The following is a 26,696-nucleotide window of genomic DNA, read 5'->3' as shown; positions in this document are numbered from 1 at the left end:
AACTGGAGGCTTGTGAAGAATTTTGTTAATAGTATTTTGGCTGTAGCCATTTTTTAGGAAGGTATTGCTGATAACTTTTAATATATCTTTAAGTGCTTGTTCACTGGAGCAAATCATCAAAGCCCTGTTTTTTAGTATGTTAATGACACCTAGTTTTTGTGTTGGGTTGTGGTAAGAGTTTATGTGTATATATTGGCCAGTATGTGTAGGCTTGTAGACTGCTGGAAGGAAGACATGTGACAAGTGTATCTAGAAAAGGCCTTTCAATATGGAAGCTCAAAAGCTTCCATATAAAAGCAACTGGGGTGGATAACGGTGAGCCCATCGCTGTGCTTTTTTTTTTTTTTTTTTTTTTAAAGATAGAAAGTGTTTTGCCATACAAAATAGCCAGAATGTAGTAGGTGTGCAAAATGAGCTTTGATATCAGGCAGGAATTTGTCCTGTAAAAGAAGAATTGTGTCATTGATTGGGACATTTGTGAAAAGGGCAGAGAAGTCAAAACTGACTAATTAATCACTTTTTTCCAGTGTGATGTCTTTAAGTTTGTTTACAAAGTGTTGTATGTTTTTAATATAGGAGGGGGGGGGGAATTACTTACCAACTCCTTGAGTGTTGATGCTAGTTTCTGTTGCCATGGTATGATAGCGGTGAGACAGGGAGCTATGATCATGAATGAATCAATGTGCAGATTGCACAGGAGGAATGGTGTGGAGTGAGTTTAATGGAACCAAGATGTATATAAGGCAGACGGCTTGCATTTAAATGAATTTGGGGTCAGGAGTCTTGAGAAAATGTTGTTCTGCAAGAGTTTGGAAGTGCAGAGTCAGGGAAACTAGAATGTTTGGGGGAGTGCAGGTGAGTGTTGGGGATAGCCAAGAGATTATTAAGTGGGAGAGTGATCACATGATGTTGAATGTAGTTCCACAGGTTCTTAACTTTAGTATGCCTAGCAACACAAGTTTTAAGAAATGTGTGTGATGGAGGTGGTATTGCAGCTTATGTATGATAATGACATAAAGTATTTGTAATAGAACAAGGAATTTTTTGCATCAGTTAGCTGAACTTGGCCAAAAGTTATAGGCATCAGGAAGAATTGGATTACTTAGAATGATATAGTCATTGGAATAGAATGCAAAGAATACAGTATCTTCAGAACCGAGGACAGAAGGAACAGGATGGAGGAAAAGGGAGGGGTTGCTAATGATAGCAGAAGAATGGAAGCCAAAAAAGAGTAGAAGTACATTAGGAGGATAAGGATACAGAGGACAGTTCATTTGAGCCTATCTAATATGACATGCATAGGCCAACAGGACAAATTATATAAGTGGTTTGCTGCTATAATCCAATGGGTATAAGGGAGAATGTAGATCAGTGCTTCCCGAACTGTAGGCCACGGCCCCCCTTGGGTGCCATAGGTTTTGTTGAGGGGGGGAGTGAAATAATGAAAACAAATTTAAAATGTTTTAAGACTAAGTAGATTTTTTTTATCTTAAGAGAAACGTATTTAATTGTTATTTATTATTTCTTTTTTGTTATTTTTTTATATTTTAATGGAAAAAAATCACACATTGGTACGGGTTCACAAATTTTGTTTCCTGTGTATTTCGGCACTTAATGAATTTAGTAAATATATGCTTATTCATATAAGTTTCATTTCAAAGCAGAAATCTAAGAATTGCAGTTTCAAATATTTAACCTGTTATTGACTTTTTGTGTAGCAGTATTGAAACACATCCATCACATTAAATTGTTATTAAACTTCTTTTATGTTTTTAATTCTTTATTACTAATAATTTTACGTTTCATGTGCTTGTACTGCAAATGTACAATAACAATATATCTATATAAAAATATGAGATAATATGCCATGTCAAATGTATATGTGAGATGCTAAAAATGTAATATTTGCATTTGATTTTTGCAATATTCGCTGTGTATGTTTTGTATTAGATATAAATGCAATAAATATTATAATAATATATGTCTATATTATGATTTTTTTTCGAGGGGGGCCGTGAAATATTTTAATTTTTCCAAAGGGGACCCTGGCATCCAGAAGCTTGGGAAGCACTGATGTAGATGACATGCATTGGCAAATTAGCATGATGAATTTAGGTTGAGTAATTATAATGGAAGATTTCAACTACTCGATTATAAATTGTGAAAAAGATATGTTCACATAGAGGAAAGGAAATGGAATTTATATACTTGCTGAGAGATAATTACCTAAGACATCTAATGGTGGGGACACAAGGTTTGAGAGTGCTGGATCTGGTCACAGCAACAGTAGCCAATCTACATATGCTGCCTCCACTTGGGGAAAGTGATTATGCAGTGTTGTCCTGGGAAATTGCCACACATGTAGAATTTTCTGTTAAGAAGGGATTTATGTGGAACTATAAGCAGGTGAATATGATAAGCTGAGGAGTTAGCTTTCGGTAGTGCCATGGCATAAGAATTTGCAGGTGTGTGATGGTGGTGCATGGGAGATGGTCAGGGGGTTTTTGAAGAGAGCAGTATCAGACTGCATACCCGTTATCAGAAGGATAAATCAGGTAAGAGTTAGATGAATAGCATCATTAAGCAGACGTTGCAGACAAAGAAATGGTTGTATTGAGAATAGAAGGAAGAAGCTGATCAGCATGCCCATGAATAGTATAAAGCACAGGCAAGAAGAGTAGCCTGTATGGTAAGGATGGCCAAAGCTAATTTATGAGAGAAAACTAACTGATGAGGCCAAAAGAAATTCTGAAGGGTTATTTTGCCATATGCCAGTAAAATGCTCGAATGGCTATGGAAGGATGATATCGGATATGGAGACTTTCGACCAATAAGGTATAATTATGTAATAAGTTTAGTTTAATCCTTTATCTAAGTGTAAGCAAACAAAGTTTGTGCCTGAAAATATCTTCAGGACTGAGGTAAGGTGGTGCAACACCAGGCAACTCCAAGCAAAGGTGGACCAAGCTCTCATCACTCCTTGTCTTAGTATCTCCCATAATGCAAAGCACATCTCCTTGCAGACATATATACTGCTATGCATTAAGGGAAGGACCATTACCAGACCAGTTTTCCTTTGTTTAAGTGCGGGGATACCTTTACAAAAACTTGTAAAATCCCCCGGATCACTCAATAATGAGTGACCTGCAGGATCAGAAACTCAGAAACGCTCATTTGCTCATCTGGAAGGGTAACAGCAACAGCCGTGCCTCAGTTAACATCATAGGCTACAGCATTGCCATTCATTACCCAACCACACAGGCCCTCGGTGATGGCAACAGCCGAGCCTCAGTTGAAACATTCACTACAGCATTGCAATTTGTCACCCAAGCTTCCAACTGGTTTTGAACTTTATTGATGTCTCGTCAGTGGGAGGCAGACCCAAACATGGAGATACTAAGGCAGAAGCAATAGGAGAGGTCATATTTACCTATATGAGTTGCCAGGTGTACCACCTTATTATTGAATTACTCTGGATTTAGAGAAAGATGGAAGTTTATTTTGCACTTGGTTAGACTATAATAAATTTAGTTTAATCCTTTATCCAAGTGTAAGCAAACAAAGTTTGCGCCTGAAAATATCTTCAGAACTGAGGTATAGTGGTGCAACTCCGAACAAAGGTGAACCAAGCTCTCATCACTCCTTGTCTTGGTATCTCCCATAATGCAAAGCACATCTCCTTGTGGACATGTATACTGCTATGCATTAAGGGAAGGGCCACTACCCAGACCGGTTTCGATCTTGATTGAGGTCTCGGGTCTGGGTAGTGGCCCTTCCCTTAATGCATAGCAATATTCATGTCTGCAAGGAGATGTGCTTTGCATTATGGGAGATACTGAGACAAGGAGTGATGAGAGCTTGGGCCACCTTTGCTCAGAGTTGCCTGGTGTTGCACCACCTTACCTCTGTCCTGAAGATATTTTCAGGTGCAAACTTGTTTTCTTACACTTGGATAAAGGATTAAACTAAATTTATTATAGTCTAACCAAGTGCAAAATAAACTTCCAAGTATAATTATAAAATAAAATATACTTGGTTTTATTTTGGTTGTAAATATATAAAGATAATGAAACTGACTACTTTTGCTAGTAATATTTGTGGCTTCTTCTTTGCTAAAACTACATAAAAATAAATATAATAATGGCAAACGTGAACTATAACATGACTAAAATCAAACCATGTAGGAATCATCACAATATAAGTTGAAAATAAAACCATGTGGACCATGGGAGAATGATTTATCTGTTACTCAGCATTACATCCATATAGTTTACTGAAAAGTTGAAAACCTATGACAATTTCCAAATATCACATCGGATTAATCCTTTGTTCCTATAAAGGTATCTTGAGAAAAGATGATCATAGCAGATTCTTTTATGTTGCAAGCAGTGAAGTTGTCTTCTATGTAAGGCATAAAGCAAAACTTAATATATAAAACTTTAGTTTAATATAAATCAAAATAAACACCCGAAATTTTAACCTTCACATTAAGTGAATGACCTTCACATCATTTTTTTTTTTTCACCAGAAGTCAAGCCAACAGTTTTAACAGTTGATCAGTAACTTTAGCATACCATGGAGATTGTAGTGCTGCTTGTGTATATATATATATATATATGTGTGTATACTCCAGATGATGACCTTAATGTGGAGGTTGAAACGTCGAGTGTTTATTTGGTTTATATTAAACTAAAGTTTTACAATAACGTGGTAGTTTTTTCCATAAGTTTCATGATGTAATAAATTTAATGATCTTTATGAAAAAAAAGTTTGCTTCACTAGCCATTTTGCCTGATGAAAAGTGAGTGGACAGGGGAACACAGTGTGAGAAAGGTGGGATGCTCCAAGAGAATATGAATGCATGTGTAGACAGGAAAGGAAGGGGGATGACCTGTGATCAAGAGAAAACAGTTGGATTTGAATAAGGAAAAAAGAAAATGGCTTGAGTTGAGCATGGAGAAATCACATCGAATGAGTGGTCAGTGGAACTAGCTAAAAATCCAGGAATGAGCTGCTGTGTTTGTATACAAATGCTAGAATTATAAGAAACAAGGCAGATGAAATGGTTGCATTGAGTCTGTTCACCCAAAATTGTTGGAATAAGTGAGACATGGCTGGATGAGAACGACATCCTGACATGAATAGAGATGGAAGGGTATGATGTGTTTCATGAGGATAGAAAGGGTAAAAGGGGAGGGGGATTGATGATAAAGAAAGAGTTATGTCTATACAAAGTAGAGATGCAAGAGAAAAATAGTACCAGTGGTTTTGAGGCAGAATGGTGTGAGATAGAGGTGAATAGAATGAAATACTTGGTCAGATGTTGTTATAGACCTGGTAATATGGATGGTAGTGACTATGAAATGTATAATCAAATTAGCCAAGCAAATGAGAAAAGGGTGATCATTATGGGCGATTTTAATTATGGCAATATAGACTGGGATGATGAGATAGCAATTGGAAGTAAAGAAAATGAGTTTCTTGAGATTTTAAGGGACAACTACCTCAGACAGTATATAACAGAGGGCACACGAGGATTGAAGGTCTTGGATTTGATCATCTCATCAGAGGATGTAATTATAATTGAGGTGTCAAATCACCCTCCAGTTGTTGAGAGTGACCATGAAGTCATTATCTGGATGGTTACCGGCAGTATGAGGACCTCTGTGAGAAAAGGGTATATGTGGAACTACAAGACTGGTGATTATGAAGAGCTCAGGAGACAGCTTGCAGGTGTAGCATGGAATGAGAGTTAGCTGGAAAAGAGATCAATGCAGCTTGGAGAATATTCAAAAACTATCTAGTAGAAGCAATATATAAATCTATTCCAAGGGTCAGAAGGTTAAATAAGGTAGGTGTGAAATGGATGAATAAAGAGATTAAGCATGCAATACAGAGAAAAGGGGCATTATGGAGGCATAGTCAGATGTTGCTATAGACCTGGTAATATGAAGGATAGTGACCATGAAATGTATAACCAAATGAGCCAAGGAAATAGGAAAAAGATGATCATTATGGATGATTTTAATTATTTATGGCAATATAAATTGGAATGAATATAGCAACCTGATGTAAAAAAATGAATTTCTCCAGATTTTCAGGGATAAACTACCTCAAAGTGTATGTAACAGTGGTAATCCGAGGATTGAGGATCTGGATTTGATCATTTCATCAGAGGATGCCATAAATAACATTCAAATCCCCCTCCAGTTGGTGAGAGTGACCATGAGGATTACCTTGGTGGTTGCCAGTCATGCGAGGACTTCTGTGAGGAAAAGGTATACAGTATATGAAACTACAAGGCTGGTGATTATGAGAAGCTCAGGAGACAGCTTGCAGGTGTATCATGGAAGGAGGAGTTAGAGGGGCTGAACTTGACATATTTGTTTAATATGTTCAATATGTCTTACACTGGGCCAATTTACAAAGCAGTTGAAGGAAGGCAAGTTATACTGCTTCATAAGGTGAGGTGACAGAACTTAAGCATCAAATTATAGGCCAGTGTACATGTTGGGTGTTGTGGTTAAAGTGCTGGAGAGGCTAGTGAGGACAAGGATCCAGAATTGGGTTGACAGCAGTGGTATTATCTTTGATGAACATCATGCTAATCATGATCATCTTTAGCAACAGATTTTTTAAAGGTAATCATGGTTTAGTAATCTACTTACTTATTACAATAAGGTGACATTGGACAAAAAAGATGGATACACAGTAGTATATTTAGATTTTGCAAAGGTTTTTGATAGTCCAAGTAGAACAGATAGGATTGGATATTAGACTAGTTTTTGGATTTGAGATTGGAAGAGCAGTCATTAGAGGTAGGTCTCATGGATCTGTTTTATCATCATCATCATCATCAAATTCCTGCCATGTAGCCTCAAGGGGTGTACAGGATATGACAGTACTACATGAAAAAATTACATCATTACTAACTTCCTATCTACAATTTTCCTCCAAATCAGTCTGTTACTTGTCAAGACTCCAACATTATCAGAACTTATATTTCTATCGTCTAAGGCACTTTGTACCGTATCAATCCACCTATATCTTGGTCTTCCTCTGGGTCATTTTTTTGCCAACCTGGCAGAGAACACTTGTTTTGCTAATCTTTCCTCTCCCATTCTATTTAAGTGACCATACTACCTGAGATTAGCTCTGCTAACGCATTCCTGGATGCTGACAATGTCAAGTTCTTTCCTAATATCCTCATTTTTAATATGATATTGCTATTGATGCCATCTGTTCATGCCTCTAATCTTTCTCAGGACTCTCATATCTGCAGTCTCTAGTCTTTGGTCAAGTGTTTTACTTCTGACCCAGCTCTCAGATCCATAAGTTAAAACTGGTTTGAACACTGTCTTGTATACAGCTAATTTAGTGTTCCGATTAATTTCTCTCTTATTCCATATAAATTTATTCAATTGACTTCCTACCATACCAGCTTTGTTGATTCTGTTGTCTATTTCCATATTTAATTTACCATCTTCAGTAAAAATCGTGCCTAAGTAACTGAAATGTTTTACTTGTTCCACAGGTTCTCCATTCACAACACAGTTGACATTTTCAATGATTCTGCCTATTTTCATTGTCTTTGTCTTTTTATTGCTGACTTTCATACCATATCTATTACAACAGCTATTCAATTTAATCAGAGAATCTTGCAGACTTGTAGTGGATTTATTTAGAAGTATAATATCATCCGCATAAAGCAAAGAGCTGACATTAATATCTCCAATTTTGATATCAGGTTTAATACCACTTTCCTTCATAATGTGATCCATATAGATAATGAATAACAGAGGGGATAATGTACATCCTTGTCTCACACCAGATTTAACATTAAACCATCTTCCTGTACTTCCTTCAATTCTAACTGCTGACTTACAACTCAAATAAAGACTAAGTATTGCTTGATATAATGCCCCATTGACACCATATAACTGCAGCGTATTGAATAGCTTCTCTCTTGGGACGTTGTCATATGCCTTTTCCAAATCGACAAAACTTAAATACAGATCTTTGTTATATTCCCATGCTTTGTCGACTATTTGTTGTAAAGTGAAGATCCTGACAGCCTCTATTTGGCCTGAATCCAGCTTGTTCTTCACCAAGCTTTTCTTCCACAATTCTTCTTAACTGTTTCTTAAGTATGCTTGCATAGATCTTGCCAGGAACACTCAATAGGGAAATACCTCTGTAATTCTCACATTCAGTTTTATTTCCCTTTTTATATATGGGTACTATGAAAGCTCTACTCCAATCAGGCTTTCTGAACTATGCAGTTCAGCCACTGTAAGACTTTTATACCACCATACTTCAGCATTTCTGGTTGAATATCATCTACTCCTGCTGCCTTTCCACATTTCAAGCCTTTGATGGCTTTTTTCTACTTCAAGTATGGATATGTATTCCTGACTGCATGCCTGGTCAGTGTTTTTTATCATTGTGCTGTCATCACTGCTTGTTTCATTTAGCAGTTTTCAAAGTAATTACTCCATACTTCAAGGATATCTTTTTCTCCTGTTTTCATGTCACCTTTATCATCTCTAACTCCTTTTACAGCACTCTTTCCTCCATTCCTAAGCTTTTTCAACAACCTCCAGAATATTTTGCCACCTTCTTGATATTTATTTTCTATATTCTTGCCAAAGTCCTCCCATGACTTTTGTTTAGCTAGTTTTACACACTGTTTAGCTTTCTTACATTTGTGTCTGTATTCTGTAAGAGTAAAAGCTGACTTATTTGCCAGGAACTGTTTTATCTGTATGTTAATGATATTGGGGAAGATTTGAATGGGAATATTCAGTTGTTTGCAGTGATGCAAAGTTGGGAAGAACTATGAGTAGCAGTGCAGACGTTGCGACTACACAAGAAGTCTTGAATAGACTTGAGTGAATTGGCATGGGAGTGGTGATGCCACTTCAGTGTTGTGAAATGTAAGGTTTTAAAATTTGCAAAACAAAGATGGGATCTAGATTTTATGCTTGGTGGGGATATATTGTTGGAGGTGAGGAATAAAAGATCTTGATGGTGGATAAGGATCTAAAATTTAGAGGACACACTGCCAAAATTGTGAAGACAACACAACAAATCTAGCTATGATATGGAGGACAATGACTTGTAAGGAGATTCTGGTTCCATTGTATAAGGCTTTGATTAGGTAACATATTGACTACTGTGCACAGATTTAGTCACCTGGTTTTCCAAAGGATGAAGAGATGTTGAGGAGTTTTCCAGAGGCGATTGACTAAATTAGTTTCTGATCTCTGGAATGTTGAATATCAAGATAGGTTGAGAAGATGCAATTTATAGACTGGTGGATAGTAGGAAGAGCAATAGTATGATGGAGATGTTGGTAAGAGGTTGTTATAAGATTAACATTAAAGAGGTTTTTATAAAATGGTGAGAGATAGGTGAGAACAAGAGGTTATCCCTGGAAGTTGTGTAAGGAGGGTGTAAGCATGAGAGTGGGAAGCAGATTTTTGGCATGGAGAGTTGTGAATAATTGGAATGCATTGCCTGTGAGTGTGGTGTCTGCAGAGAATTTGAATGTATTTAAGGTATGATGTGGTATGCTCATAGTATAATGAGCTGTATGACAAAGGGATCTTCCTGTGATGAGTCTTTGACTACATGGGTGTTTTGGGATAATAATAGTTAATGGATTTTTTAGCTGTTATAGGGATTAGTAAAATAAAATAAAATTATTGCTATTATTTGTTTATTTTCATTTATATTAAAAAACATTTATTTACTTCAGAAATACTTTATTTTACAGTGCAGCAATGGTTGATTTGTTTGTTTCTGTTCTACATCAAAAAATTAGTGAAGATGTATATCCAGCATGCACTGCCGGCTTATCATATTTATTGTCTGGAGATGAAACAGGTCTTCAGATTCAAATCAGTGGCTTTAATCACAAAATTTCTGTGAGTTTGTTTAGTATTTATCATTCATTAAAAATAATTCTTGTAATTATAGTGTTCTTAACTGATCAAATACTTTTTATGTTCAACAGTTATATTTTGCTGCATTTGAGTTTGAAGTGATTTTAAATTTCATAATAGGGTTACTTTATTTTGTAAAGTTATGTGTCAATCACTTGGTCCCCCCCCCCCTACATAAACTGAAGAATAAGACATATTTCAATTTTCATGAAAAGAACTTGTAAGTTATTTTTATGGGAAACTATTCAACATAATAATCTTTTATATATTTATGTAAATGCAAATCCTGCTGTTAAAGTGCTGGAGGTGGGGGGGGGTCTAAGAATTAGATGATTCATAAACCCTACTCTAGAGACCACACATAAAATTCTAATAAAGAGTGATAGTCTGACACCATGCAATGAACATTATCTACTGTAATAGTTGAAGGATAAAATTTTTAGATATCATTTGTAAATTGAAAACTAAATTTCCTTATGTTCATATTTATTTTTACCACACTTTGTCTGTAAATATTTACATTACCACATTAGAGATGGCATGATTTATTCTTACAATGAATTGGAGAAAAGATTTTAACATTAATATTAATATCAATTCTTAATATATCATACCTGAATTGTATTTGTAAATCATAGGTAAAGATTTATGTGATTTTCTTATTAAGGAAAAAGATACCTGAAGATGTTTTGATCTTTGAAAATTATATCAAACTGAAATTCAATTTTACAACATTCTATTCATCTCTGAGGTCTATTCCACATTTGACTGGAATCAGAAAACACATTGGGCTTGAGTATACACAATGAAGACAAACAATGATTTGTTGTTCAAATTCACCAACAACAAGGAGAAATATTGTGAATATATGCAAGATGATATATATGAATATAAAAACAAGCTGAAATAGTTATTTAGAGACAATATGTTGATACAGGGGTAAGGTAAAAATGAATACAAACCTTGGTTTACAATCAAGTGAAGTTAAGAGGAATATTCTGCAAAAGGAATACCACACTTGAGACAAAATACATTCATCATAAAAATTATCGGGGTGCTTAAGGGTCAAAGCTGTATAACTGAGAGGAGACCTCCACATAGCCTTTAAAGGAATGCGGAGAACCGACCAGGGCTTCTGACCTAATGTCCAATCCTCACCTTCTCGTGGTGCACCCTGTTGGGTATCTACTTTGATACTGAACGAACGAGGATGGGCTGGCAATTTGGGATTTAGCCAACCAAATTGTATTCTTATTGGTTAAACCAAAATAAAAAATGATGGTACAACATGACAAAATTTCATGCCGGCTGGGGCGTCGCCCGGTTAAACAAGGCCCCCGTTGTTTTCGCCAGGGAACCAGGGCGAACAGCGAAAAGTCAGCTACTGGAACAAATCTGAAAACAAACCCCAACTCAACATCACCAGAGTTAAAGATCGGTACTATCAACGTAAGAAGCCTGAATGGCAAAGAAATGGAGCTAGCTGAGGAATTAGATAAGTACCAGATCGACATAATAGGGGTGACTGAAACAAAAAAGACCAAAACTGGTGAGATCTTTCTGAGCAATAAATACAAAATGTTATATTCAGGCAATAACAATCAAGGAAAAGAAGGAGTAGCCATAGTATTCAACACAAAATACGAGGCTAATCTTCTTGAATGGCAGTCAGTCTCAAGTAGAGTAATGTGGGCAAATATGAGAATGGGGAACTGGACAATGAGACTTATTTGTGCCTATGGTCCCACAGAAGGTTCTACTAAGGTAGAAGTGGAGGAATTTTTTGAGGCTTTAGAAAAAGCAACTGACACAATGAAAAAGGAAAAGTTGGTCCTTGTTGGGGATCTAAATAGTAGAGTAGGAAATGATTGTGAGACATACAAAAATATTTTGGGAAAATTTGGAGAAAAGAGCAAAGCTAATAATAATGGCAAATATCTGTTGGATTTCTGCTCAGGACATGGACTGGTTATTACTAACACCATGTTCCAACATAAAAATGTGCACAAATTCACATGGAGAGAAGAGGCTAGGAATAAGAAAAGTCTCATTGACTATGTTATTGTTGATAGTGATGTTTTCTCCCTGGTGCAGGACACCAGAGTGTACAGAGGATTTGAAATTGGAAGTGATCACTATTTAGTCTTGAGCAGGATAAAATTGAATTTCATATTGAAAAGAATAACATGTAAGAAAGTTTTAAATCGAATAAAAGTTGAGCAGCTCTCAGATGTGAACTGTAGACTAAAATACAGAAATATTATTGAAAAGAAAATGAAAGAGTTTGAGAACAGGAATCAAACCTTGGGGATTCAGTGGCAAACTCTGAAGGAAACATTGATTGATTCTGCCAGAGAGGCATGTGGTGAGGTTGTGTGCAAGGATAAAAAAATCAGAACTCCCTGGTGGACACAGGAAGTTAAAGAGGCAGTGAAGGAAAAGAAGAAAGCATATCAAAAGTTCCTGGCAAATAAGTCAGCTTTTACTCTTACAGAATACAGAGACAAATGTAAGAGAGCTAAACAGTGTGTAAAACTAGCTAAACAAAAGTCATGGGAGGACTTTGGCAAGAATATAGAAAATAAATATCAAGAAGGTGGCAAAATATTCTGGAGGTTGTTGAAGAAGCTTAGGAATGGAGGAAAGAGTGCTGTAAAAGGAATTAGAGATGATAAAGGTGAAATGAAAACAGGAGAAAAAGATATCCTTGAAGTATGGAGTAATTACTTTGAAAAACTGCTAAATGAAACAAGCAGTGATGACAGCACAGTGATAAAAAACACTGACCAGGCATGCAGTCAGGAATACATATCCATACTTGAAGTAGAAAAAGCCATCAAAGGTTTGAAATGTGGAAAGGCAGCAGGAGTAGATGATATTCGACCAGAAATGCTGAAGTATGGTGGTATAAGAGTCTTACAGTGGCTGCACTGCATAGTTCAGAAAGCCTGGACAGAGGGACGAATTCCCGATGATTGGAGTAGAGCTCTCATAGTACCCATATATAAAAAGGGAAATAAAACTGAATGTGAGAATTACAGAGGTATTTCCCTACTGAGTGTTCCTGGCAAGATCTATGCAAGTATACTTGAGAAACGGTTGAGAGGAATTGTGGAAGAAAAGCTTGGTGAAGAACAAGCTGGATTCAGGCCAAATAGAGGCTGTCAGGATCAGATCTTCACTTTACGACAAATAGTCGAGAAAGCATGGGAATATAACAAAGATCTGTATTTAAGTTTTGTCGATTTGGAAAAGGCATATGACAAGGTGCCAAGAGAGAAGCTATTCAATACGCTGCAGTTATATGGTGTCAATGGGGCATTATATCAAGCAATACTTAGTCTTTATTTGAGTTGTGAGTCAGCAGTTAGAATTGAAGGAAGTACAGGAAGATGGTTTAATGTTAAATCTGGTGTGAGACAAGGATGTACGTTATCCCCTCTGTTATTCATTATATATATGGATCACATTATGAAGGAATGTGGCATTAAACCTGATATCAAAATTGGAGATGTTAATGTCAGCTCTTTGCTTTATGCGGATGATGTTATACTTCTAAATAAATCCGCTACAAGTCTGCAAGATTCTCTGACTAAATTGAATAGCTGTTGTAATAGATATGGTATGAAGGTCAGCAATAAAAAGACAAAGACAATGAAAATAGGCAGAATCATTGAAAATGTCAACTGTGTTGTGAATGGAGAACCGGTGGAACAAGTAAAACATTTCAGCTACTTAGGCACAATTTTTACTGAAGATGGTAAACTAAATATAGAAATAGACAACAGAATCAGCAAAGCTGGTATGGTGGGAAGTCAATTGAATAAATTCATATGGAATAAGAAAGAAATTAGTCGGAACACTAAATTAGCTGTATACAAGACTGTGTTCAAACCAATTTTAACTTATGGATCTGAAAGCTGGGTCAGAAGTAAAACACTTGACCAAAGACTAGAGACCGCAGATATGAGAGTCCTGAGAAAGATTAGAGGCGTGAACAGATGGCATCAATGGCAATATCATATTAAAAATGAGGATATTAGGAAAGAACTTGACATTGTCAGCATCCAGGAATGCGTTAGCAGAGCTAATCTCAGATGGTATGGTCACTTAAATAGAATGGGAGAGGAAAGATTAGCAAAACAAGTGTTCTCTGCCAGGTTGGCAGGAAAACGACCCAGAGGAAGACCAAGATATAGGTGGATTGATACGGTACAAAGTGCCTTAGACGATAGAAATATAAGATCTGATAATGTTGGAGTCTTGACAAGTAACAGACTGATTTGGAGGAAAATTGTGGATAGGAAGTTAGTAATGATGTAATTTTTTCATGTAGTACTGTCATATCCTGTACACCCCTTGAGGGTACATGGCAGGAATTTGATGATGATGATGATGATGATGATAAAAATTATCTCAAATGACTTCAAGTGTAAGTAATATTTCATGCTTACAAGTGATATTTTAGAAGTCATTTTATTTTAGGTTGCATGCATTTAACTTTCTTGCTTTAAGTGAATAAAAAATGTGAACTGTTCAAAAAGAAAATTTATAACATTTTGGGAAGAAAGAATAAAAACTTAAATTATTACACAATCTATCTTTTACAGTTTGAACTTGGAAATAATTAAAAATGCTTATCAAATATTATTATTATTATTATTACATGACACCTTCAAGGAGTCCAAAGACTCATCAAGGGAGGGCACCTACTCTACAACTCTCTGTCTCCACCAGTCAACTCCACCAACTGCAATGAACCACAACTATTATCATCATCTATACCAACACCATCTATTGCCCACCACCACTACACTAGTATTTTCACAGACAATCACAAGCATCCATGCCCATGGCGGGATTTGAACCCGTAGCCTTTTGGCTGGAGAGCAGATATGCTAACCACTCGGTCAACCAGGCCAGCAATATTAATACTGATATTATGATATATACGGATATTAATTTTTTAAAGTACAAATAATATAAACTAAGTTTCAGCCTTCATCATCATCATCATTATTTTTATTACTCATGCATATCCTTGAAGTGAAATTACTTGTTGCAGAAGGTCCATACCGACTATTTTTGGCACAATAAATACATAATATATTTCTCTCTTCTTATCTTCTTATCTTTCCCACTTGTCTATAGATATGCTTAGGTGGTGTTGGTTATTCATAACAATGCTTCACAGAATAAACAACACCAAGAGGAAAAAAAATCTAATTAATTTATTGAACTTAGTAATATTTTGTTGGTTTTCTACTTAGCATCTTAATAGTACAAATTATAACTGTGAAGCACACATACTCGAGTAGATAATTGTATTTACACTAATTCATACAATTCATATTTTAATTTTGCAATATGCAATTTTTTAAGTAGTAATTTTGTAATTGTAATTTTATGCATTGTTAATAATTCATATTGTAACTAAAAAAAAAATAATAATATTCTAACAAGGTATCCTCTAGGAGTGGATAACTATAAAGTTAGTTTAGAGAAGTCAGCTTATATTTGATCTCATAATGACTGTCTCTTATATCTTTGACAAATTAATGTAGCTCTACTTATTGAATTTGGGGAAGTGCTTCATCACCACTGCTGATTCTAAAAATAGTCTCAGACTTATAGCAACTTCTATGAAGCACATATATATTCTTCCATTTAACTCTGAGTGAAGGAATATCCAGAGCATGATCGGTCAGTCTCAACTTACTATATAAATGATCACAGATGTAATTCTTTTGTTCTTCAAGGCACATGTTAATTCCAGGTGAGGATGGAAAGTTGTCAGGTAGCATTTTGATTGGGTCACTTGGAAATTGTGCTGACTTAATTAATTGTTTTAAAAGTGATTTTGTCTTACCTTCTGAATTAAAGTATAACAATAGTTCTCAAGGGCCTAAAAGAATGCTATACCAGCCATAGGTATTCTGAGCTTTTCAAAAAGCATATTTCCACTATTCTAATATTGGCCATAGCAAGTGCCAGCATACAACATATAGCCATGCTGACAGCATGAAGTAAAGATGGTTCAATAAATCTGAATGATAATAGAGTGCTTTGTGTCTTGCTACAGAAGACAGAACACTTGAAACTCTCTGAAGTGCCAAAGCTGCAAGCTGGACAGTGCAGAAAAAAAGGAACATTCGATGCAATTTTTGTTGCCAGTAGACTCATTTCAACTGTGCCAAGATCAATCTTTCTTCTCTTCTTGCTCCTTTCCAATGTTAAAGTATTCAAGGACTAGGATGAATCTTACTTTTTTTTTTCCTATTTTTGCATTTCATGCAGTGGAGTCTGCCTTATGTACTAGGTAGGGGGAAAAAAATAGAAAGTCGTAGCAGTTTTGTTATTACTTACAAAATGATGTGAACCTGCACTGTTTTCTCAGTCACATTATTATGGAGAGGAAACTTTAAATCATGGCCACGAGTTCCCTGACATCCCTTTAATGGGACAAGGGTGCTAAGAATCCAAAGGCAAAATACAGCAAATCTGCATAATAAAGAAATGCGAAAAAATACAATAAATAACTTAGAGTGCAGAAAACTGTACTAGAAATATAAAAGAAATACCAGTGCACATTGGAACTTGGAATGGGAGAACAGTGTTGAAAGTAGGAAGATTAGATGAACTGAATGAACAAGCAAGGAAATAGGATGTAGGAATTTTAAGAGTTAGTAAAAGTAGAATGAAGGATAGTGGCAATTACTGGAGTGGAAGCTACAGAATCTATAGTGGAGGAGAGAAAGGACAAAATGATGTGGGGTTTGTTACTAAGGAAAGATAGGGGAATGAAGGTAAAAAATGCTTATCACTTGAATGACAGAATACAGATAACAACCTTAACAGCAACCCTTATGGATCTTGCCTTAATTCAAGTATACATGACAACAATTACAGGAACTAATAATGTTCGTTAAAGATAATTTAATTATAATGGGTGATTGGAGAGACCAGTGAATGTGAAGAAACTGGAATGCAAGAGGACAATTGTTATATTTCTGTATAACATTTCCATGCTATACATGGAAATCACCAGGAGATCTTGCACAATACCAGATTGTGCAACAAAACCAACTCAGGTCATGCTACAGCTACCCAGGAGCTGAAATAGAGAGTGACCATTCACTTATTATTGCAATATGTAAAATAAATATAAGAAAATAAATAGAATAAGGAGGAGAAAATGGATTATTGAACTACTGAGGGCTTCAGATATAAAAATATGAATTTAAAAAGAAACATATTGCATGCTTGAGGAAAAAAACAGTTACTAGACATTCATTAAAGAAAAATAAAAGATCAGCAGATGCAGTATCAGGATATACAAAATTATAATTACAGAAGCCTTGGATTATAAATGAAATACTTAAGTTAATCGAAGAAATAAAGCAAGGCAAAGAAGACTGTAGAAGGCAAGGAACAGTATTAAAGTCTAAGAAACAAGATTAAAGGAGATTGCAAAAAAGCAAACGAGACCTGGATAGAAGAAATATGCAAAGAAGTTGCATATATATTTAAAACAGGAAGAGCTGACTGACACTGCATATGGAATAATTGCTGTTCATACATGCAATCCTAAAACAAAAAATAAAGTTGCACAAGACAAAAAAAAAAGGAAAATTATTTACTGGTAACTGAAAAGAATATCTTGAAGACATATAGCAGAGAAAATATGAATAGTATCAAGGATATGAAGTTGAAAAAGAAAATCTTGGACCAGAGATACTGGATGAAGAAATTAAATGAATGATTAATGAATTGCCAAACTGCAAAACTGTAGGAGCAGATGAAATACCTGCTGAAATTCTAGAAAAAAATATTGAGACACAATGCAAGAAGCCTTATTTAAAGCAATTAGGCTAATCTGTCAGGAGAAACAGAAAATATTTGATTTCTATGAAAGTTTGATAACAATACCCAAGAAAGGGAATGCAGCAGACTGTAACTGGCTCACGTCCAAATTCCATCTTCCTATACTGCTTATACCAAAACCCACCATTGCTGCAAAAAAGCTATCAATACATTGACAACTAACTTTGAGAGAGCTAAAAGAAGGAAACTTTTATCCTGGCCAAATGGCAGCCATGCCTTTTCTGGTCTCTGACCAAAACTGTTTTGCTGATGACAGCATGTTGCATTCCTCATCTTCCTACTTTTCATTTGGCAGCATATCAATCACCACAACCTGCAGAACCTTAACATCTACTATCTTAAATTTTGATCAAACCATTCACCAGTGGGGGTTTGGATAACCTTGTCACCTTCAATGCCAGCAAAACACAGATCTGCTTTATTTCCCACTTAAAAGAACCCTTTTCTTCTAGTCTTACTTTTGACAGCATCCATATTTCTCATCTATTCAGTATAAGATTTACCTTCTTTGGATCACCATCATTAAATTCCTGATATATACCCTCAAGAGGTGTACAGGATACGATAGTACTACATGAAAAATTTATATCGTTATTAACTTCCTATCTGCAATTTTCCTCTAAATCAGTCTGATAAATATCAAGACGCCAATATTATCGGGTTTTATATTTCTGTCTTCTATGGCACTTTTTACTATATCAATCCACCTATATCTTGGTCTTCCTGTGGGTCTTTTTCCTGCCAACCTGGCAGAGAACACTTGTTTTGCTAATCTTTCTTCTCCCATTCTGCTTAAGTGACCATACCATCTGAGATTAGCTCTGCTAATGCATTCATGGATGCTGACAATCCAAGTTCTTTCCTAATATCCTCGTTTTTAATATGATATTGCCATTAATGCCATCTGTTCATACCCCTAATCTTTCTCAGGACTCTCATATCTGCAGTCTCTAGTCTTTGGTCAAGTGTTTTACTTCTAACCCAGCTCTCAGATCCATAAGTTAAAATTGGTTTAAACACTGTCTTGTATACAACTAATGTAGTGTTTTGGCTAATTTCTCTCTTATTCCATATAAATTTATTCAGTTGACTTCCTACCATACAAGCTTTGTTGATTCTGTTGTCTATTTCCATATTTAATTTACCCATCTTCACTAAAAGTCGTGCCTAAGTAGCTGAAATGTTTTACTTGTTCTATAGGTTCTTCATTCACAATGCAGTTGATATTTTCAATGCTTCTGCCTATTTTCATTGTCTTTGTCTTGTTTATTGCTGACCTTCATACCATATCTATTACAACAGTTATTCAATTTAGTCAGCAAATCTTGCAGACTTGTAGCAGATTTATTTAGAAGTATAACATCATCCGCATAAAGCAAAGAGCTGAGATTAACACCTCCAATTTTGATATCAGGTTTAATACCACTTTCCTTCATAATGTACATCCTTGTCTGACACCAGATTTAACATTAAACCATCTTCCTGTACTTCCTTCAATTCTAACTGCTGACTAACACCATATAACTGTAGCATTTGGAATAGCTTCTCTCTTGGCACCTTGTCATATGCCTTTTCCAAGTCTTCAAAACTTAAATACAGATCTTTGTTATATTCCCATCTTGACACAAACATATTACCAACATTGCTTGCTCTGTATTAAAAAAGTAAGGTTTTTCTTTTGCTCTTAAGTCTAAACAGCTCCTAACCCTATACAAATTGCAAATTGGTTTTACCATTGAATACTGCTTTCACATCTGGAGTGGTGCTGCTAAGCACTCCCTAAAAATATTGGATTCTCTACAGAAGAGGGCAGTTAGATTGATTAATGATTCCTCTCTCACAGATACACTCCACTCACACTTTCTGCTGCTTGCATCTGTAAATACTTCTATGTTTATAAGCTGGACTGGTTGGCCAAGTGGTTAACATATTCTGGTCTCCAATCAACAGGCTACAGGTTTGAATTCTGCTGTGGGCATGGATGTTTGTGATTATGAATAAGGATACAAAAGGTTTACATTCCAGCTCAGTTGTCACCCCGAACAGTAACGGTCACATGGACTGCTTAGGAAGAGGGTGATTCACGATAAGTAAGTTACAGTCTCCAATCCTGCAAACTCTATCTCTATCCACTATCAGGATGAAGCAGGCCACAAAATGCATACCTTCTCTCACCCACCAGAGGCTTTGGATTTTCCAGCTTAATATCGAGGGAATATCAAGATCTAAGAAGGGCAAGATACTATGGAAAATGGCTGCTGATAATTTCCTAGACATTCTTGGCATTGCAGGAAATGCATGTCTCCAAAAAAGAAACAAATAGACAGGGTTCCTGGATATGATGTAATAACATCGCTGAACCATCCTAAGCATGGAATAGCTATATTTGCATGCTGTTGCCTAAAAAAAACTATTATAGTTCTCCCAAGTATTGAACTATACATTGGCATAAAATTAGAAAACATAACAATCTATAATGTGTACAAGACCCCTTCTAAAACCTGGCCATCACTTTGTTCCTTGATCCCATCTCATCCTAGCATCATAGTTGGTGACTTTAACTCACACTGCACTATGTGGGGATACCTTCAAAATAATGACAAGAGAGAGAGAGAGAGAGATCCAGGCTGCATCTGGTACTTGATGCCAAAACAGCTGAGTATCTTTAACTCAGCCAGATGGAATAGGAATTATACTCCTAGGTTTGTGCTTTGTAAGGACAGCCAGGATTTTCCAATTCCTGCCACGATAACAGTTTTGAAGCAGTTTCTGAAAAGCCAGCATTGCCCCATTATACTTAAAATATGTGTCGCACTCCCTACTTTCAGAAGCTCCCTCTACCTAGATGCAGTCTGAATAAAGCATTTTGGGAAAAATATTGAAATATAATAGAGGAAGAAATCATTAATATATATCCCATAGCTGAAAGCTACAGGACTTTTACCAGTTTTATCTGCCAAAAAGAGTATCCCTTGCAGAGTACTAGAAAAAATACACCCCATGCTGAAGTAAGGAATGTGATGACTTCCTTAAACAGTATGAAGCAAATCTAGACCCTCAAATAGCACAACAGTTATTAGGAACACTTGATGCAACAAGAAGAAATGAAAGATGGAACAAAACTAAGGAGAATTTGAATTTCCCAAAATCCAGTAGGAAAAGCTGGAACATTCTTAAGAAACTGGGGCAGCTGACTGCACCTCAAAAATCCCATGTAATAGCAAACAGTATAGCTTCAAGCTTACTGAAACCTCAAAAATAAAGCCCAGGAAAATCTCCAAAAGAGAAATAAATAAGTCTCTGAAGAGTATATAAGCCTCAAGTCAAGAATCATCCCACCTAGCTGATTAGATCATAATAGAAGAAATAAATAAATTTAGTTTAATCCTTTATCCAAGTGTGAGCAAACAAAGTTTGCGCCTGAAAGTATCTTCAGGACTAGGGTAAGGTGGTACAACACCAGGGCAACTCCTTGCAAAGGTGGAGCAAGCTACCAACACTCCTATCTCAATATCTCCTATAATGCAAAACACATCTCCTTGCGGATATGTCTAATGTTATGCATTAAGGGAAGGGCCACTACCCAGACTAGTTTCGACCTTTATTGAGGTCTCTTCAGTGGGAGCCAGGCCCAAGTGGAGATACCAGGCAGAAGCATTAGCAGGTCATCTCTACCTATAGGAGTTGCCAAATGGTGTGCCACCCTTTTTTTAATAAATTACTCTGGATTTAGAGAAAAATGTTGAAAGTTTATTTTTCACTTGGTTAGAGTATAATAAATTTAGTTTAATCCTTTATCCAAGTGTGAGCAAACAAAGTTTGCTCACACTGATTAGATCATAATAGAAGAAATAAATAAATTTAGTTTAATCCTTTATCCAAGTTTTGTTTAAATTTAGTTTAATCCTTTATCCTATATATTTTGATTAAATTTAGTTTAATCCTTTATCCAAGTGTGAGCAAACAAAGTTTGCTCACACTTGGATAAAGGATTAAACTAAATTTATTATACTCTAACCAAGTGAAAAATAAACTTTCAACAGAAGAAATAAAGCAAGCATCAAATCTAACTGAAAATAGCTATGCCCCTGGTGTTGATGGTATCCTCCCAGAGTTCTTAAAAAAACTGGGAGAATATGCACAGGGCTAACTTGCAGTACTTTATTCCATAATAATTCAGTTTCATAAACAGTAGAAAGAATCAAAAGTCCTGGCCATTTTAAAACCTGGGAAAAAGCCTGATGATCCAAAGAACTTCTTATCTATTTCTTTTCTTTGCACTTACAAACTTTTTGAAAGAATAATTCGAAGAATCATCCCCATCTTGGAAAGTATTTTATCCCCTGAACAGACAGGTTTCAGACCTGGATGAGATTGCTGTGACTGGGTCCTCTCATTTATAGCACATATTGAAAAAATTTTCCAGGAAATCCAGAAAACATGAGCTGTCTTTATAGACCTTACATCTGCTGATACTTTATGGAATAAAGGCCTTTTATTTATGTTAGCAAACATCCTCCAAGGCAGAAAAATAATTAATCTTCTCAACTCAATGCTTTCCAACCATAAATTTCATGTGCTGCTTGGTGCAAGAAAAATCAGGACAAGATTCCTCTAAAATGGCCTCCCACAAGGATTGGTTTATCTCCAGCTCTCGTCAATGTTTATATATCAGACCTAGCTATCATTAGTCACAAGTCTTCTCTAGGTGATGTGGAGAAATCCCTGGACAGTGATTTAATACAACTGGAAAAGTATTTCAATTCCTGGTATCTAAGACCTAATCCAGAAAAAACTGTCTGATCTATATTCCATCTACTCAACTCTGAAGCAAACCGCACACTAAATCTTAATTTCTGTAATAAAGCCATAAACCATGAAGATTACCCAAAATATCTAGGAGTCACCCCGAGACAGAATTCTCACCTACGAAAAACACATACATCAACTGGGAAACAAGATTGAAGCTAGAAAACAAAATTATCTCTAAACTGACTAGAACTGGCTGCAGAGAGGATGCAGAGCCTCCAATGTCTGCCTTGGCTTTGGTCTTCTCAACAGCAGAGTACTGTGCTGTTGTGGAGTAGAAGTACCTACACCAAGTTAATAGATATAAAACTGATCCAAACCCTGCATATTATCTCAAGTACTCTGAAATCAACTCCTCTATCATGACTTCCCATCCTAGCAAATATCACTCCACCAGATCTCAAAAAAAAACAGACTACAACTTTGTAAAAAATATAACAGACTTAAATCTGATCTCCTCGACAATCGATCTCAAATATATTTAGCAACCCACCATGAACCAGGTTCAGTTGATGTACTGCCTTTTGGTCTGAGGGACTGTTGGAAATCCCCAACCTTACTCCTCGGATTGAATGGAAATAATCATTGGAACAATGCTAACATTACCTTTCAATGACTTATTGATGATCCCTGTTCTGTGCCTCCTGGATTTGATCTGCCAGGCAAATAATGGTCCTCCCTAAACAAGATTAGGATGGACCATGGAAGATGTAAATATCTACTTCTTAAATGGAAAATTGCCAATCAGCAAATTGTGAATGCTCTGGCCTCCCCCAATCATGTCTCATTTTAAAACTTGATTTGTAGCAGATGTAAATTGTCCTGTTTTGCTGTATTTGCCCATGCAAATAAATAAATTGTCTTTAGGTGGGAGATGAATTTCATCACTAAGTATGAGACCACTACCCCACTAATTGAGGCTTGAAAAAAATTCCATGCCTGGTCTCTAGAGCAGGGATTTTGAACTAAGTAAAAAAAAAAAATATATATATATATATATATATGTGTGTGTGTGTGTGTGTGTGTGTGTAAAATTAATAAAAATTTGGGAAAAAATCCTTAGTCCACCCACAATGCAAATGTACTATAGGTTTATAGAAACCTTTTGTGGCAGGAGCCACATTAAAAAAAAAAAAGGCTGTCATTCATCAGGATTTGCATTGATAATTTCCCTGCGCTTTGTCAAATCCAAATAAAGCATGTGCAGCAGCCAGTCAGCAAGCTCTTAAAGATCAACTACAAATCCACAGAACAAGTTTCTCCTTCTCTTCATTCATCCCTTTCACTGCTACTCTCTGGAACAATCTCCCACCACATCTTTTTCCCAAAAAAAGTACAACTGGTAGCTCTTCAAGTCACATGTGAACAAGTTCCTCCTTAACCATCCATGGTATTAGTGTATCATGGATGGTACATTAGGTTGATCAACTTCTTATTAATTTTATATATTTAATTTTTTTAAATTTAAATTGTACTCTTCTCCCCACCTCTCTCTTTCCCTAACTAAAGGTCAGGCTAGTTTAAATGGTTTAAATAGTTCATGTGTATTGTTATGTAGCTTGTGTATTAGTTCATGTATATGTATTCCTTGTGATGAACTCATTAAATCAAACATATTAAACAAGTGTGTATTCCCCCCCCCTTTAATTAGACATCAATTAGTGAATATTATAATTGATGATTTTAAAATTAAACATTTAGATATATTAACCTCAGACCTGGCATATACCTACTCACTGTATCTTGTTTTTCCAATGAATATACCAAAATACTGAAAGGAAAAAAAAAAAAAAACCTCACCATATCGAAAGAAACTTGCAACAAAAACTCCACTTTGTTTTCAGCTTATACTGAGAACAGTTACCACCTAAATATCATATAAAAGGTAATTTATTTTGATTTGACCAGTGCAGTTTTGGTGATACATTTAGGCTATTGTCAATAATCCATTCAAAAGAGAATAAAATATTTTTTATTTATTACTTTATTATTATAATTATTAATTTTATTATTTCAGTTCCTTTTGGAAACAATATTGAATCATATAGCAAAGTTCCAAGTTGATACAGATACTTTTGAAAGTCTAAAAACACATCTGCTAAGGAATTATTGGAATCATCTCATTAAATCAAACAAATTAAGCAAGTATGTATTTTTCCCCTATAATTAGACACCATTTAGTGAATATTATAATTGATGATTTTAAAATTAAACATTTAGATATATTAATCTCTTCAGACCTAGCATATACCTGCTCACTATATCTTGTTTTTCCAATGAATATACCAAAACACTGAAAGCAAAAAAACTCACCATATCAAAAGAAACTTTCAACAAAAAACTTTCCACTTTGTATATAGTATATATATATAGGAAGTAAATTTACACTAGGTGTTAAAAATCAAATCTTGTGAATAGCGTCCATTTTCTGCTTCACACAAACGTGCCCTTTCTAAGGTATTTTTTATGACACCGCTTAGTGTTTCAAGTTACAGTGCTCTGATTTCAGCCCAAATATTGTTCTTCAGCTGTTGGAGTGTCTGAGGCTTGTTAACATAAAGTTTTTCTTTGAGTTAGCCTCATAGGAAGAAATCAGGAGTTGGCAGATCTGGAGAACGTGATGGCCAACTTATGTCACAACTGTGGGAAATTATTCTTTCCTCAAAAATTTGCCTGAGCAGTTAGATTGTAACCCATGCTGTGTGAGCTGTCACTCCGTCCTGTTGGAACCACATGTCATGTTTATCTTGAACTGCTGTGAGTAATAAATTTTTGATCATAGACCAATATTCATCTGTAACATGACAGGATTCCCAACATGGTCTTCGAAAAAGTAAGGTCCGTTCACTTCTTCTGACATCACCCGGCACCAGATCGTACACTTAAGGGGATGCAGTTCCCTTTGGTGGATTGCCCTAGGATTTTCTGTACCACAAATCTTGCAGTTTTGTTTGTTAATGAAGCCATTGAAATGAAAATGTGCTTTATATGACATTATTAGCTTGTGGATAAATTTGGGATCTCTCTTTGATTGTAAAATTTCACAATTTGTGTTCGTTGTTCAGCCATGAATTTTTCCATGGTTAATCTCCAAGGTCTTTTTTATAAAATCTGTGAAGAAAAAAATTTTAAAAAAAAAATTAATTTAAAAAAGTTATTAAAACTTCAGATCCCTTAATGACTTTTGGCCCACCCTGTACATGGTAGGCTGAAATATCATTCACATTTCTTTATAAACTGTTATGCATTTATATACCTAGAATCCTGTGTTTTCATGTTTTTTTTTTTTTCCCCTACAAAATTTTTGAACTCCTCTATACAATAAAAGAAATGTTATTAATTATTAACTTTTATTATTTTTACAGCTATTTTTGCCTGTTTTCGTTTAGGAGTGTCCCTTATTTTAAAAACATTGGCTTTTTACTCAAGAATTCTTAGGGCATTATAGGTGTATTTTAAAGATAAATATATGCAGACTAGTAGAGGAAGAAAATTTGCACATATGTTGTTTGGATGTTAGGTTGTCTTCGTTCTGCATACTTCTGCTGTTAAAAGGTGGGAAATTAATGTGAAAAACCTGTTTTTTTTTTTTAAATAATATATATGCATATATATATATATATATTATATTTAAGGGCACTTCTTTGGGGAAAGGTTTTATGAGAAACAGGGGCAGGGGCGAGCGTTAATGGAGTGCGAGCTGTTTCGATCGTGCTGTCGTCAGCGAACATTTTGGGATAAGTGTAGGGCTATGTCATGCTGGCTTGGTGTTTCTGTCTTTGAGGTGCTTGTGTTATCGCCTATTGTCGGAGTCGTGACCTAATTATGTTGTGGAGCTTTCAACACTCAGAGATTAAGTAGGGTCGATGGACGTTGATTGAGTTTCTTGAGTTCATTAACTTTTATTTATTTATTTATTTTTTTTTTGCAGGTTTTTTTTTTTTAAACATTGACTAATATAAGTGATGCCTACATGTAAAAATGAATTATCATCATTATTGAGTTTCTAGTCAAATCAGGAGAAGAAAATCCTGGAAAACTATTCATTGTACAGAT

The 26,696-nt window shown here is 35.5% G+C and overlaps 1 protein-coding gene across 2 annotated transcripts in view; it reads left to right on the top strand.

Annotated features, from left to right (window-relative positions):
* LOC150104209 (nardilysin-like) overlaps nt 1–26,696 on the top strand; it is a 561,456-nt gene that overhangs the window by 400,579 nt on the left and 134,181 nt on the right. For both annotated transcript variants that reach the window (XM_090396835.1, XM_090396833.1), the window contains exons 22-23: nt 9,779–9,929; nt 24,658–24,785. In XM_090396835.1, the coding sequence (XP_090252961.1) occupies nt 9,779–9,929; nt 24,658–24,785 (279 nt within the window). The remainder of the gene's footprint in view (nt 1–9,778; nt 9,930–24,657; nt 24,786–26,696) is intronic.

Source organism: Typopeltis vanoorti, chromosome 8 (assembly GCF_054136105.1).
Source record: "Typopeltis vanoorti isolate ZY-2024b chromosome 8, IOZ_Tvanoo_1.0, whole genome shotgun sequence".
Classification (NCBI taxonomy): Eukaryota; Metazoa; Arthropoda; class Arachnida; order Uropygi; family Thelyphonidae; genus Typopeltis; species Typopeltis vanoorti.
This window is presented reverse-complemented; position numbering and strand designations above follow the sequence as displayed.